Genomic DNA, 17,064 nt, shown 5'->3' on the forward strand with positions numbered 1-17,064 from the left:
AGGGGCAAAAAGATAACTGGGACTCTGGTGAAATGAACAAAAATTATTTCTGAGGATAAAGTATCAGTCAGCTAAAAGAAAAATGAAAAACTTTGATTCAAAAAGAATACATTTAAAAATAAAACCATACAAATTTTCCCCCAAACCTTATCAAAACCCATCATCAAGGTGTCAACACCAAGTATCCCACCTGAAGACCACTACTGCGTCAGAACTTTTGAGTTTCCAACAGCTACATCATATCCAAGCCAGAGTCAGCAGGTAACTGTGAGCAATATGAAGACCCAAATCCATGTAGTGGTATGACAGTTGCTGGGGTTTTGGTTGACACTTCTGCTGCATGAATAACCTGGGGGCAGGAATTTCAAAGAATCATTCTTCAAAAACTGTTAAGTAGAATGTTTTCCAAAAAAAACAGTCAATACCCTTAAAATACATGGAAAAAAAGCTATCAATCGAAAATTTTAAATGGAAAAATTGAAATTTTTAAATAAGACATGTGGCCTTTTATTTTCTGTTTTCTGGCCTTACCTCGATGTTTTGCAGGGGGTGGCAAGCTGATTCCTATTAGGTGGGGTGGTGAACAGGAATGAATAAAGGCAGCAAGTAAAAAAAAATGTACATGTTTTTGCATATGTCTGTGTGTGTATTTATATTAAAACATTGATATGTATAGGTATGTATATTTTCATGTGTGGAATGTTTGCATATACATGTGTATGTGGGTGGGTTGGGCCATTTCTTTCGTCTGTTTCCTTGCGCTATTTTCGCTAACGACAAAGTACAATAAAAAAAAATAAAATATAATATATATATATATAAAATATTTATTTTTTTAAATTTTGCTTTGTCGCTGTTCTCCCGCATTTGCGAGGTAGCGCAAGGAACAGACGAAAGAAAGGCCCAACCCACCCACATACCCCTGTATATACATACAGTCCCCATAGCAAATAAACATACCTATCCCTCTCAATGTACACATATATATCAACACAGTCACTTTTACATATATACCAATGCAACAATTCACCTGTCTGCCCCCATTCACTCCCATCGCCACCTCCCCCCACACAGGAATACCAACCCCCCCCTCCCCCTCATGTGTGCCAGGTAGCGCTGGGAAAAAAGACAACAAAGGCCCCATTCGTTCACACTCATCTCTACTGTATGCAATAATGCCTGAAACCACAGCTCCCCTTTCCACACCCAGGCCCCATAAAAAATTTCCAGGGTTTTTACCCCCAGACGCTTCACAGCCTCGACCCAATTTCCAAACTAAAGCAGGGTCAACCCCGGTATACCAAAATCGTCCAATTCCCCTTATTCCTTGCACGCCTTTCACCTCCTGCATGTTCAGGCCCCGTTTCACTCAAAATTTTTTCACTCCTTTCTTTCCACCTCCAATTTGGTTCCCACTTTTTCTCGTTCCCTCCACCTCTGACACATATATCCTCTTGGTCAATCTTTCCTCACTCATTTCTCCATGTCCCCAAAACTATTTCAAAAACCCTTCTTCTGCTCTCTCAACCACGCTTTTTTAATTTCCACACATCTCTCTTACCCTTTACATTACTTACTCGATCAAACCACCTTACACCACCACAATGTCCTCAAACTCTATTTCCAGAATTTCATCCTCCTGCGCACAACTCTTTCCATAGCCCACGCCCTCGCAACCATAAAAACATTGTTGGAACCACTATTCCTTCAAACATACCCATTTTTGCTTTCTGAAATAATGTTCTCGGCTTCCACACATTCTTCAAGGGTCCCAGGATTTTTTTCCCCCTCCCCCACCCTTTGATTCACTTCCATTCCATGGTTCCCTCCGTGCCGTTCCCCTCCCAGATTTCTTAAAACACTTTACTTCCTCCAGTTTTTCTCCAAATTTAAAATTACCTCCCAAATGACTTGCCCCCCAAACCCTACTGTACCAATTACCTTGCTCTTATTCACAATTTTCTCTTAACTTTCTTCTTTCACACACTTTACCCAAAATCAGTCACCACTTCTGGGAGTTTCTCACATGAATCGCCACCAGGGGCTGTATCATCATGAACAACAACTGACTCACTTCCCAAGCTCTCTCATCCACAACAGACTTCTTTCTTGCCCCTCTTTCCAAAAAATCTTGCATTCACCTCCCCTAAAACCCCATTTCCCTAAACAAATTAAAAAACCATGGAGACATCACGCACCCCTGCCGAAAAATTTTCATTCCTGAGAAACTTCACTTTCCTCTCTTCCTACACGTACACATGCCTTACATTCTCGATTTAAAAATTTTCACGGGTTCTAAAAAACTTGTCTCCACACCATATATTCTTAATACCTTCCACAGGGGCCCCTCTATCAACTCTATCAATGCCTTTCCAGATCCATAAATGCTCTACAAATCCATTTGCTTTTTTTAAGTATTTCTCCATACATTCTTAAAGCAAACACCTGATCCAAAACATCCCCCTTTTCCCCTTCTGAAAAACCCCATGCTCTTCCCAATCTGATGCTCTGTACATGCCTTCACCCTCTCAATCAATACCCTCCCATATAATTTGCCAGGGAAAACTCAACAAAAATTTTTTTTTTTTTTTTTTTTTTTTTTTATACTTTGTCGCTGTCTCCCGCGGTTGCGAGTAGCGCAAGGAAACAGACGAAAGAAAGGCCAACCCCCCCCATACACATGTACATACACACGTCCCACACCGCAAATATACATACCTACAACAGCTTTCCATGGTTTACCCCGACGCTTCACATGCCTTGATTCAATCCACTGACAGCACGTCAACCCCTGTTGACGTGCTGTCAGTGGATTGAATCAAGGCATGTGAAGCGTCCGGGGTAAACCATGGAAAGCTGTGTATACAAACTTATACCTCTGTAATTTGAGCACTCACTCTTATCCCCTTTGCCTTTGTACAATGGCACATGCAAGCATTCCGCCAATCCTCAGGCACCTCACCATGAGTCATACATACATTAAATAACCTTACCAACCAGTCAACAATACAGTCACCCCCTTTTTTAATAGATTCCACTGCAATACCATCCAAACCTGCTGCCTTGCCAGCTTTCATCTTCCGCAAAGCTTTTAGTACCTCTTCTTTGCTTACCAAATCATTTTCCCTAACCCTCTCACTTTGCACACCACCTTGACCAAAACACCCTATATCTGCCACTCTATCATCAAACACATTCAACAAACCTTCAAAATACTCACTCCATCTCCTTCTCACATCACCACTACTTGTTATCACCTCCCCATTTGCGCCCTTCACTGAAGTTCCCATTTGCTCCCTTGTCTTATGCACTTTATTTACCTCCTTCCCAAACATCTTTTTATTCTCCCTAAAATTTAATGATATTCTCTCACCCCAACTCTCACTTGCCCTCTTTTTCACCTCTTGCACCTTTCTCTTGACCTCCTGCCTCTGTCTTTTATACATCTCCCACTCATTTGCATTTTTTCCCTGCAAAAATTGTCCAAATGCCTCTCTCTTCTCTTTCACTAATAATCTTACTTCTTCATCCCACCACTCACTACCCTTTCTAATCAACCCACCTCCCACGCTTCTCATGCCACAAGCATCTTTTGCGCAAGCCATCACTGCTTCCCTAAATACATCCCAATCCTCCCCCACTCCCCTTACCTTCTTTGTTCTCACCTTTTTCCATTCTGTACTCAGTCTCTCCTGGTACTTCCTCACACAAGTCTCCTTCCCATGCTCACTTACTCACTTACTTTCTTATCATATTTAGTCGCTGTCTCCCATGTTAACGGGGTAGTGCAAGGAAACATGAAAGAATGGCCCAACCCACCCACATACACATGTATATACATAAAAGCCCACACTCGCACATATACATACCTATTACATTTCAACATATACTTACACAAACATATACATATATGCACATGTACATATTCATACTTGCTGCCTTCATCCATTCCCATCGCCACCCCACCACACATGAAACAGCACACCCTCACCCCCGCGCACGTGCAAGATAACACTAGGAAAGGCCAACAAAGGCCACATTCGTTCACATTCAGTCTCTAGCTGTCATGTGTAATGCACTGAAACCACAGCTCCCTTTCAACATCCTGGTCCCACAAAACTTCCCATGGCTAACCTCAGACGCATTACATGCCCTGGTTCAATCCACTGACAGCACGTTGACCACAGTATACCACGTCATTCCAATTCACTCTATTCCTTGCATGCCTTTCACCCTCCTGCATGTTCAGGCCCCGATTGCTCATAATCTTTTTCACTCCACCCTTCCACCTCCAATTTAGTCTCCTGCTTCTCCTCCCCTCCACCTCTGAGACACATATCCTCTGTCAATCTTTCCTCACTCATTCTCTCTATACGTGTGAACCATTTCAAACCATTTTTTTTTTTATACCTATATGCCCACATAAGTGAGGTACCGTAAACATATCCCTGAGGTAGGACAGAAAGACTTCTACCTCTGAATTCCCTATGTGTCATAGATGGTGACTAAAAGGGACAGGGGGAGAGTTGGCAAAAACTTACCTAAGCCTTTAATCTGATAATCTGATATTGTGTACAGAAATAATTTAATCACGCTTACTAGATTATACATGATAAGAATTAGGTGCCTACTAAGTTTTGCTGATAATGAACATAATAAAAAGATCTACCTGTCTGTATGTAACTTCAAGGCCATCTCTTGAACCCATATAAATGAACACAGCCCCACCCTCAGGTAAGAACGGTGCCCCAACTGCTACATCTGTGGATCATATCAGCATCTTAATGTCAAGTAACAGGTATAACTTTGCTTGAACAGACAGCTAGGTATATCTTCCAAATGTCATAAATGGATTTCATATGCAATGAAAAACTATTATGGAGAAGCAATAACTGCTTTGCAAAAAATATCTATAATACCTATAATATATTTCTTTCCCACAATTGTCTGCACTTTTATGCATACTCAGAACTTCCCTTAACCAACAGAGTAACTCGTCTACCTCTTACATTTTTTGGTCTTAGCTTAATGGATTCAAAAAGCAATGTCTTGTACAGAAGTTTATGTTATGTAAGGCCCATGGTGGGTAGCAAGTTTTTATCAAGAGTTATATTTAAAAGTTCCTGTATGCTTGCTGCACATGATTTAGATTATGAAGATATATATAAATATATACTAGATGAAACATTAGAATATATCTGATTTTTCTACTTGCCAAAAACATTTACTTACTGTATCTGCCAAAAAATTCTTCCTTGTCTCCAATTCTATAATGTCATGAAACTATAACAGAATTTGGCAATTACATAGGCAAAGTGCCTCATGTAGTCATCAAATTTTTACAATGCTTCTTGATATCATATGTGGTACAATGTAAACAAGAGGGTGTATTGCCAGATTCCACCTGCATGAGGTTAAACCATAAGTGAAAAGCCACCTTTGGCGAGGTGTAATTACAAAAATGTTGGAGAGAAGTCTCTGCCAGTACCATGAAATCCATCATTGTCAAGGTCCCCCACAGCAGCTACACAACTACCAAAACGGCCATAGGACTCTTGACCGATTCTACATGGTGCATTTTGTTGTTTCTTCATCTGCCACAAAAACAAGAAATCAATTCCCATGTCTCTGGAATATGTTTTAAAATTCATTTTTGAAAATTCAGTCAGATATATCCTAGCTTATCTTATTCATATAAAGAGACATCCAAAACATGTAAAGAAAGAAGAATGCCATGCAGGCATGGAGTACCACTACAAAAATGGGTTTTATATATATCATTATTATACTATTATTACCAATATTATTTTCAATAGCTGTTTCCTGTGTCAGCGAGGTAGCGCCAGGAAACAGACGAAGAATGACCCATCCACTCACATACACATATATATGCATAAACGCCCATACACACATATACATACATATACATATCAACATACACACATATAAATATACATACATACATATACATATACATACAAAGACATATGCATATATATACACATGCGCATATTCATACTTGCCTGCCTTCATCCATTTCTGGCACTACCCTGTCCCACAGGAAACAAAATTGCTAAGCAATAAATAAACTTGAAGTATCTGAAAATTATTTGGATGAATAAAACAAGCTCACTGAGGAAACAGTGAATTATGACTTAAAAAGTTGTGAAAGTTATATGATATTAGAGACAGGTTAAAAGGCGGGACCCTATAATTGTAAAAGCTCCCTGTCTATATGCACAAAGATAATTGCAAGGCAATAATCTGACTAAAATACAATCTGCATAACAGTCCCACCTTTTCCAATGAGGTATAATGATCTTACAAGAGAAACCTTGTTGTTTTGGTACAAAGGATCTCTGACAGTATAAACCTTTATGACAGTTTAAAAGAGTAAAATACACAAAACAAACCTCAGAACTTTGTTGCTGATGATTATCACCAGGGAAAGAAACTGTATGCTGCAAGTAGATAAAGATGGCCCCTTGGTCATGATGTGTATCATTATGATAGAAGGGGGCACCTATTACCACATCTTCCATACCATCACCATTGACATCCACTGTTGCCAAGGAGTACCCAAAATAGGTGAATTTGTTTTCCTTCGATTCCATTATGCTTGACTGAAAAAGGTGCAGGTTCAATTAATGCTGTACACTGGTAGTCTGTGGGCAATGGATCTATTCAGTATTCTAACTCTGTATCAATATATCAATTGATTTCATGGAAACACAACATGGGAAAGTCTTTCCAGTATGTGGTTAAATACAATTACTTACTGTATAATGTTCAAAACTCAGCATATTGCGTTACCTCAATTTAAAATCAATACTTCAATTACTTTTGGCTTGATGCTCCTTGAAATCTCAAATAAAGAGCCAAACTTTCAATACCGAGTTTTTGTGCTAGAAGTGTGAAGTTTTTCCTCTCTACATAGTTAGCCTTTCCATAAATCTATTTACTCACTTTTGTCTGTACATACTATTAGAGTTTGCTGACTGAGAGCAGTTTCACCTTAATTTCGGGTCATTTGCTTTAACACAGTGTATTTCATATACTAAATCTTCAACCACAGATTCTTTGCATGGTCTACTCTACAAAAAACTAGATTAAGCCTTATATTGTTTCATCTTTAACCATTTCCATTTGTCACACAGTTACAATTCTGTTCTGTGAAACCTTGATACTTTCCTTTCAATTCCCCATCAGAAAGACAAATAACATAAACTAGTTGGCAAGTATGCCTCTTACCCAAGAATCAGACTTGCTTTTCACAATGCTTTTGATAGCTACTTTGATACATCCATGCAAAGAGTCAATCTCTGTTAACATTAGTAACTGTCCTGACACATATCATACACCAGGTTAGTTCATCTTATGTCACTACCTTGCTGTGCTTGTAAGCTTATGTTCATACATACACATATCATATACTATATAAAGTTATAATTACCTTTTTCATAAATTATAATTTTCATAAAAGTTATAATTACCTTTTTCATAAAAGAAATATGATGGTCAAATTTTCATGAGGCTATATCCTTCCAGGTATCTAGTTAATTCATTTCTAATTTATCAAAATGTCATCTTTATCTGATTTTTTTGCAGTCCTATCATACAACTTCCTCTTACAGTGCAAAACTATTTCTTAAACAATTCTTAAAGATTCTATGATCTGTCTACATGTCTCCTAATAACTAATGCATGGATCCACATGTAACTGAATGCCGCTTCCCACAGTTTCAGCGAGGAAGGCTTGAAAGTTATACCTCAATCTTTTTTAAAGAGTAAAGCTGAGGAATTCTCCTCCTTTTTTTGTCTTTCCTTCTTCCTATAACCCCTACATTTATATGAGTCAGGTTTACAAATATATGAGGAGCTCTTTTCTATATTCTGTTTTTCATATTCCTTATTTTTCCAGAAATCCAAGATGGAAGTGATTTAGGCAAATATTTGCCATTGTCATGTCAGCAACTATGAAAAAATATGAAGATACAAGGATTGCATTCGTCCTGTTGAATAAGACACCCTCAATCCAAACGAAAACACAGTTTGAAAACAGTAAATTATACTTTTATTTTTTTGCATTTAGACCTCACCAATCTCACTTACTACAACAAATATTATTCTAAAGCTTCAAATTCCATTCACACCAGAATTCAGTTCTGAACTTACATCAGCAGAAGTAGATGGGGTGATCTTCTCAAGAACTTGAAGCTTGTTTTTGTCCTCAGGATCTTCCCGAAATATGTAGACTACAGGGCCAAGTGTGGTACTCTGCAAAATATAAGATTTTATTCCTTCCTTAACTCATTCTGTATATCATACATTGACTGCTACATCATACCTTGTACACCTTCACATTACACAATCTATCAATATCATTAACTTTGTTCCCATTCAAACTGGATCAAGTACATACATCCTATGATTAGACTAGCTGCTTATGGCATCACTCACAGTTGGGTACAATCTAAAAAACTCAGCTGCATGTAAATGACATATGCATAACAGGAAGGTTGCCTCTAATTTCCTCTCATCTTTTACCTAATTCATACATGGGTCTGAGGAATTAAGCAGAGGTCACCCATATGAAGAGCTTACAAATTTGTGCAACAATACATCACAATTCTGAGTATTAGGTACATCATTAAGGAAGCAACATTTCTTTATCATTGTTGTACTATACATACACTTTCCTACCATGTTGTTAGCACTCTCTCTCTATTCCATAGATCTATTTTGATCACTGTTCTTGCGAACTGTCTACATGTGTCCCCTCTCCCAAGGTTTGGACCAATGGTATACATTTGGCTGCTGATTCACACAGCTTCTGTGTGGAGACTGGCCACTCAAAGATTGGCTGTAAATACCTCCTTCTTCCCTCTTCATATAGCCTTTCTATCTTTAAAAGTTAAGTCTAAAATAATTACAAAGCCTTGATTAATTTCTATTTTCTTTCCCTTTAATGTCTTCCTTTCACCTGAGATGGCTTTGACAGGGGCATGTTATTTGCCCATGATGTGATGGCACCATACAAAAAAATACAAACCAGATGGACAATTCCTTTATAGTTTCTTTTGAGCTTTGCAATCTTTTTCTTCAGCAAACTTTCTCTGAAGGTGCTCACAACACAAAATGCATTTGCTGCAAGTGCCTTATTAGCATTAACACGAGTACATCACTTCCCAAACTCTAAATGGTTGCCCCTTAACAACATTCCCAACACACCCACTCCTAAAATAAGATCATCTGAGCATATGATAATCACAGTAACATATGAAATGCTATCAGAGCCCTGATCTGGCCACTATCTTTCATTGCATGCATATGAGCAAAAGAGACACCTCACACAAGACCCTTCCTGCATATGCTGTCACCATCCCACCGACGACACAAAACATATTATCTCGAGTACTCATTACTAACCTATCAAAGATGAAACTTCAATATCTCTTCTCTCTCAGATATTTGAAACTACCTGAGGGTTGAGATAAGTACTAAAGAATTCCTTTAATGAGATTCTGGGGCAATAAAAACAACACAATCAGGAAAGTTTGCTCTATGTATACAATGAGGACATGAGTACAGGCTTTGTCTTTTTTCACATTCACTAGCTGTCCATCTATAATTCACTTCAATTTGTACTAAAGAATATGGTCGAATTAGCCCTCCAAGGCAGACTGTAGGGATTACACTGAAACAAATCAAGAAGCTTAGAGGAAAATCAACAAAAAAAATTCAGTACAAAGCCTATGACACACTTCTTCCTTATATATACTATCAAAAAGTAGTTCTTCAAGAGCAGAATGTTATCAAGAGTGCAATGAGCTTACCTGGACATTCCAAAAAAGCAAAAGTGAAGATAGGACCATATACAAACTAACTTGGGCATAATTTTGGAGAACTGTGCTATAATGTATGAAGGTTTTGCAGTTGTTATCCAACCAAACAGCAAGAAATAATGTAGATCATACTAATAGATGGAAATGCTATAATCTGTCATCTTTCATTACATTCTAAAACTACAGTTTACCCCTTATCTCTTACCTTATCACTGACCCTGAGTTCTGAAGTGCTGATGGTACGTGGCATGGAAGACACAATAGCAGGAGCTCCATTGTAAGTGATACTTGCAACACTGTAGCCAAGATATAAATCAGTCACTGTTTCAAATCCTGAACTGCTACTGCTATACACAAGATCCATGTCGGCAAGGGAGAGCTGTTTCACACGCCTTAGGGAATCCTTCAGGGAATCTTCATTCTCTACAGAATCTAAGCCAACTTCCCATGTGTCTCCTACCAAAAACAGAAGGGCAGTATAAAGACAAAATCTTAATTAGAACTGAAGCCTTGTGGTATACAGGGGCAATGTGCTGTCAGTGAATTGAACTAGGGCATTTGAAGCAGCTGGGATGAAACCATGAAAAGTTCTATGCGGTCTGGTTGTGGATAGGGGAACGTGGTTTTGATGCATCACACATGACAGTTAGAGAATGGATGTGAGCAAATGAGGACTTTCTTCATCTATTCCAGGTGCTACCTCGCTAACATGAGAATGGTGAACAAGTACAAAATAAACTGTATATATACATTTCTAGCTAATCCATACCTAATACTTCAGTACCTCTACTCACAGATCCCCTAACTCTTCATAAATATAATGCTGACCCAATACATGCACACTGAAATAACCTAAACAACAACAAACTCCCCAGGAAACACGAGTAACACTCTTCCACCCATCTCTTCAAAACCAGAAACACTATTTCATACAGGCAAGCAAGTATGAAGGTGTACATGTGTACATATGTATATGTCTGTGGGAGATATATAAAAGAAAGAGGCAGGAGGTCAAGAGAAAGGTGCAAGAGGTGAAAAAGAGGGCAAATGAGAGTTGGGGTGAGAGAGTACCATTAAACTTTAGGGAGAATAAAAGATGTTTTGGAAGGAGGTAAATAAAGTGCGTAAGACAAGGGAGCAAATGGGAACTTCAGTGAAGGGGGCTAATGGGGAGGTGATAACAAGTAGTGGTGATGTGAGAAGGAGATGGAGTGAGTATTTTGAAGGTTTGTTGAATGTGTTTGATGACAGAGTGGTAGATATAGGGTGTTTTGGTCAAGGTGGTGTGCAAAGTGAGAGGGTTAGGGAAAATGATTTGATAAACAGAGAAGAGGTAGTAAAAGCTTTGCGGAAGATGAAAGCCCGGAAGGCAGCGGGTTTGGATGGCATTACAGTGGAATTTATTAAAAAAGGGGGTGACTGTATTGTTGACTGGTTGGTAAGGTTATTTAATGTATGTATGACTCATGGTGAGGTGCCTGAGGATTGGCAGAATGCGTGCATAGTGCCATTGTACAAAGGCAAAGGGGACAAAGGTGAGTGCTCAAATTACAGAGTTATAAGTTTGTTGAGTATTCCTGAGAAATTATATGGGAGGGTATTGATTGAGAGGGTGAAGGCATGTACAGAGCATCAGATTGGGGAAGAGCAGTGTGGTTTCAGAAGTGGTAGAGGATGTGTGGATCAGGTGTTTGCTTTGAAGAATGTATGTGAGAAATACTTAGAAAAGCAAATGGATTTGTATGTAGCATTTATGGATCTGGAAAAGGCACATGATAGAGTTGATAGAGATGCTCTGCGGAAGGCATTAAGAATATATGGTGTTGGAAGCAAATTGTTAGAAGCAGTGAAAAGTTTTTCTCGAGAATGTAAGGCATGTGTATGCGTAGGAAGAGAGGAAAGTGATTGGTTCTCAGTGAATGTAGGTTTGCGGCAGGGGTGTGTGATGTCTCCATGGTTGTTTAATTTGTTTATGGATGGGGTTGTTAGGGAGGTAAATGTAAGGGTTTGGGGAAGAGGGGCAAGTATGCAGTCTGTTGTGGATGAGAGAGCTTGGGAAGTGAGTCAGTTGTTGTTCGCTGATGATACAGCGCTGGTGGCTGATTCATGTGAGAAACTGCAGAAGCTGGTGACTGAGTTTGGTAAAGTGTGAGAAGAAAGAAAGTTGAGGGTAAATGTGAATAAGAGCAAGGTTATTAGGTACAGTAGGGTTGAGGGTCGAGTCAATTGGGAGGTAAGTTTGAATAGAGAAAAACTGGAGGAAGTGAAGTGTTTTGGATATCTGGGAGTGGATTTGGCAGCGGATGGAACCATGGAAGCGGAAGTGAATCATAGGGTGGGGGAGGGGGTGAAAATTCTGGGAGCCTTGAAGAATGTATGGAAGTCGAGAACATTATCTCGGAAAGCAAAAATGGGTATGTTTGAAGGAATAGTGGTTCCAACAATGTTGTATGGTTGCGAGGCGTGGGCTATGGATAGAGTTGTGCGGAGGAGGGTGGATGTGTTGGAAACGAGATGTTTGAGGACAATATGTGGTGTGTGGTGGTTTGATGGAGTAAGTAATAACAGGTTAAGAGAGATGTGTGGTAATAAAAAGAGTGTGGTTGAGAGAGCAGAAGAGGGTGTTTTGAAATGGTTTGGTTACATGGAGAGAATGAGTAAGGAAAGATTGACCAAGAGGATATATGTGTCGGAGGTGGAGGGAACAAGGAGAAGTGGGAGACCAAATTGGAGGTGGAAAGATGGAGTGAAAAAGATTTTGAGTGATCGGGGCCTGAACATGCAGGAGGGTGAAAGGCGTGCAAGGAATAGAGTGAATTGGAACGATGTGGTATACCGGGGTCGACATGCTGTCAATGGATTGAACCAGGGCATGTGAAGCGTCTGGGGTAAACCATGGAAAGTTCTGTGGGGCCTGGATGTGGAAAGGGAGCTGTGGTTTCAGTGCATTATTACATGACAGCTAGAGACTGAGTATGAACGAATGGGGCCTTTATTGTCTTTCCTAGCGCTACCTCGCACACATGAGGGGGGAGGGGGTTGTTATTCCATGTGTGGCGAGGTGGCGATGGGAATGAGTAAAGGCAGACAGTATGAATTATGTACATGAGTATTTATATATATGTCTGTGTGTGTGTATATGTATGTATACGTTGAGATGTGTAGGTATGTATATTTGCGTGTGTGGACGTGAGTGTATACACATGTATATATATATATATATATATATATATATATATATATATATATATATATATATATATATCTTGCGCTACCTCGCAAACGCGGGAGACAGCGACAAAGTATAAAAAAAAAAAAAAAAAAAAAAAATATATATTATTATTATACTTTGTCGCTGTCTCCCGCGTTTGCGAGGTAGTGCAAGGAAACAGACGAAAGAAATGGCCCAACCCCCCCCCCCATAAACATGTATATACATACGTCCACACACGCAAATATACATACCTACACAGCTTTCCATGGTTTACCCCAGACGCTTCACATGCCCTGATTAAATCCACTGACAGCACTTCAATCCCGGTATACCACATCGCTCCAATTCACTCTATTCCTTGCCCTCCTTTCACCCTCCTGCATGTTCAGGCCCCGATCACACAAAATCTTTTTCACTCCATCTTTCCACCTCCAATTTGGTCTCCCTCTTCTCCTTGTTCCCTCCACCTCCGACACATATATCCTCTTGGTCAATCTTTCCTCACTCATCCTCTCCATGTGCCCAAACCACTTCAAAACACCCTCTTCTGCTCTCTCAACCACGCTCTTTTTATTTCCACACATCTCTCTTACCCTTACGTTACTCACTCGATCAAACCACCTCACACCACACATTGTCCTCAAACATCTCATTTCCAGCACATCCATCCTCCTGCGCACAACTCTATCCATAGCCCACGCCTCGCAACCATACAACATTGTTGGAACCACTATTCCTTCAAACATACCCATTTTTGCTTTCCGAGATAATGTTCTCGACTTCCACACATTCTTCAAGGCCCCCAGGATTTTCGCCCCCTCCCCTACCCTATGATCCACTTCCGCTTCCATGGTTCCATCCGCTGCCAGATCCACTCCCAGATATCTAAAACACTACACTTCCTCCAGTTTTTCTCCATTCAAACTCACCTCCCAATTGACTTGACCATCAACCCTACTGTACCTAATAACCTTGCTCTTATTCACATTTACTCTTAACTTTCTTCTTCCACACACTTTTCCAAACTCAGTCACCAGCTTCTGCAGTTTCTCACATGAATCAGCCACCAGCGCTGTATCATCAGCGAACAACAACTGACTCACTTCCCAAGCTCTCTCTTCCCAAACAGACTTCATACTTGCCCCTCTTTCCAAAACTCTTGCATTTACCTCCCTAACAACCCCATCCATAAACAAATTAAACAACCATGGAGACATCACACACCCCTGCCGCAAACCTACATTCACTGAGAACCAATCACTTTCCTCTCTTCCTACACGTACACATGCCTTACATCCTCGATAAAAACTTTTCACTGCTTCTAACAACTTTCCTCCCACACCATATATTCTAAATACCTTCCACAGAGCATCTCTATCAACTCTATCATATGCCTTCTCCAGATCCATAAATGCTACATACAAATCCATTTGCTTTTCTAAGTATTTCTCACATACATTCTTCAAAGCAAACACCTGATCCACACATCCTCTACCACTTCTGAAACCACACTGCTCTTCCCCAATCTGATGCTCTGTACATGCCTTCACCCTCTCAATCAATACCCTCCCATTTAATTTGTCGCTGTCTCCCGCATTTGCAAGGTAGCGCAAGGAAACAGACGAAAGAAATGGCCCAACCCACCCCCATACACATGTATATACATACGTCCACACACGCAAATATACATACCTACACAGCTTTCCATGGTTTACCCCAGATGCTTCACATGCCCTGATTCAATCCATTGACAGCACGTCAACCCCGGTATACCACATCGATCCAATTCACTCTATTCCTTGCCCTCCTTTCACCCTCCTGCATGTTCAGGCCCCGATCACTCAAAATCTTTTTCACTCCATCTTTCCACTTCCAATTTGGTCTCCCACTTCTCCTCGTTCCCTCCACCTCTGACACATATATCCTCTTGGTCAATCTTTCCTCATTCAATCTCTCCATGTGCCCAACCCATTTCAAAACACCCTCTTCTGCTCTCTCAACCACGCTCTTTTTATTTCCACACATCTCTCTAACCCTTACGTTACTTACTCGATCAAACCACCTCACACCACACATTGTCCTCAAACATCTCATTTCCAGCACATCCATCCTCCTGCGCACAACTCTATCCATAGCCCACGCCTCGCAACCATACAACATTGTTAGAACCACTATTCCTTCAAACATACACATTTTTGCTTTCCGAGATAATGTTCTCGACTTCCACACATTCTTCAAGGCTCACAGGATTTTCGCCCCCTCCCCCACCCTATGATCCACTTCCGCTTCCATGGTTCCATCCGCTGCCAGATCCACTCCCAGATATCTAAAACACTTTACTTCCTCCAGTTTTTCTCCATTCAAACTTACCTCCCGATTGACTTGACCCTCAACCCTACTGTACCTAATTACCTTGCTCTTATTCACATTTACTCTTAACTTTCATCTTTCACACACTTTACCAAACTCAGTCACCAGCTTCTGCAGTTTCTCACATGAATCAGCCACCAACACTGTATCATCAGCGAACAACAACTGACTCACTTCCCAAGCTCTCTCATCCCCAACAGACTTCATACTTGCCCCTCTTTCCAAAACTCTTGCATTCACCTCCCTAACAACCCCATCCATAAACAAATCAAACAAGCATGGAGACATCACACACCCCTGCCGCAAACCTACATTCACTGAGAACCACTCACTTTCCTCTCTTCCTACACGTACACATGCCTTACATCCTCGATAAAAACTTTTCACTGCTTCTAACAATTTGCCTCCCACACCATATATTCTTAATACCTTCCACAGAGCATCTCTATCAACTCTATCATATATATATATTTATTATTATTATTATTATACTTTGTCGCTGTCTCCCGCGTTTGCGAGGTAGCGCAAGGAAACAGACGAAAGAAATGGCCCAACCCCCCCCATACACATGTATATACATACGTCCACACACGCAAATATACATACCTACACAGCTTTCCATGGTTTACCCCAGACACTTCACATGCCCTGATTCAATCCACTGACAGCACGTCAACCCCGGTATACCACATCGCTCCAATTCACTCTATTCCTTGCCCTCCTTTCACCCTCCTGCATGTTCAGGCCCCGATCACACAAAATCTTTTTCACTCCATCTTTCCACCTCCAATTTGGTCTCCCTCTTCTCCTCGTTCCCTCCACCTCCGACACTTATATCCTCTTGGTCAATCTTTCCTCACTCATTCTCTCCATGTGCCCAAACCACTTCAAAACACCCTCTTCTGCTCTCTCAACCACGCTCTTTTTATTTCCACACATCTCTCTTACCCTTACGTTACTCACTCGATCAAACCACCTCACACCACACATTGTCCTCAAACATCTCATTTCCAGCACATCCATCCTCCTGCGCACAACTCTATCCATAGCCCACGCCTCGCAACCATACAACATTGTTGGAACCACTATTCCTTCAAACATACCCATTTTTGCTTTCCGAGATAATGTTCTCGACTTCCACACATTCTTCAAGGCTCCCAGAATTTTCGACCCCTCCCCCACCCTATGATCCACTTCCGCTTCCATGGTTCCATCCGCTGCCAGATCCACTCCCAGATATCTAAAACACTTCACTTCCTCCAGTTTTTCTCCATTCAAACTCACCTCCCAATTGACTTGACCCTCAACCCTACTGTACCTAATAACCTTGCTCTTATTCACATTTACTCTTAACTTTCTTCTTCCACACACTTTACCAAACTCAGTCACCAGCTTCTGCAGTTTCTCACATGAATCAGCCACCAGCGCTGTATCATCAGCGAACAACAACTGACTCACTTCCCAAGCTCTCTCATCCCCAACAGCCTTCATACTTGACCTCTTTCCAAAACTCTTGCATTTACCTCCCTAACAACCCCATCCATAAACAAATTAAACAACCATGGAGACATCACACACCCCTGCCGCAAACCTACATTCACTGAGAACCAATAAATATATATATATATGTGTATA

General features: G+C 40.5%; 1 protein-coding gene across 1 annotated transcript in view; it reads right to left on the bottom strand.

Annotated features, from left to right (window-relative positions):
* Window positions 1-232: 232 nt before the first annotated feature.
* LOC139765442 (integrin alpha-8-like) overlaps window positions 233-17,064 on the bottom strand; it is a 28,999-nt gene continuing 12,167 nt past the window's right edge. Inside the window, exons 4-9 of the mRNA XM_071692813.1 lie at window positions 10,051-10,301; window positions 8,176-8,277; window positions 6,414-6,623; window positions 5,489-5,594; window positions 4,670-4,761; window positions 233-349 (exon numbers count right to left, since the gene is read on the bottom strand). Of these exons, the coding sequence (XP_071548914.1) occupies window positions 233-349; window positions 4,670-4,761; window positions 5,489-5,594; window positions 6,414-6,623; window positions 8,176-8,277; window positions 10,051-10,301 (878 nt within the window). The remainder of the gene's footprint in view (window positions 350-4,669; window positions 4,762-5,488; window positions 5,595-6,413; window positions 6,624-8,175; window positions 8,278-10,050; window positions 10,302-17,064) is intronic.

This window comes from Panulirus ornatus, chromosome 55, assembly GCF_036320965.1.
Source record: "Panulirus ornatus isolate Po-2019 chromosome 55, ASM3632096v1, whole genome shotgun sequence".
In the NCBI taxonomy this organism is placed as follows: domain Eukaryota; kingdom Metazoa; phylum Arthropoda; class Malacostraca; order Decapoda; family Palinuridae; genus Panulirus; species Panulirus ornatus.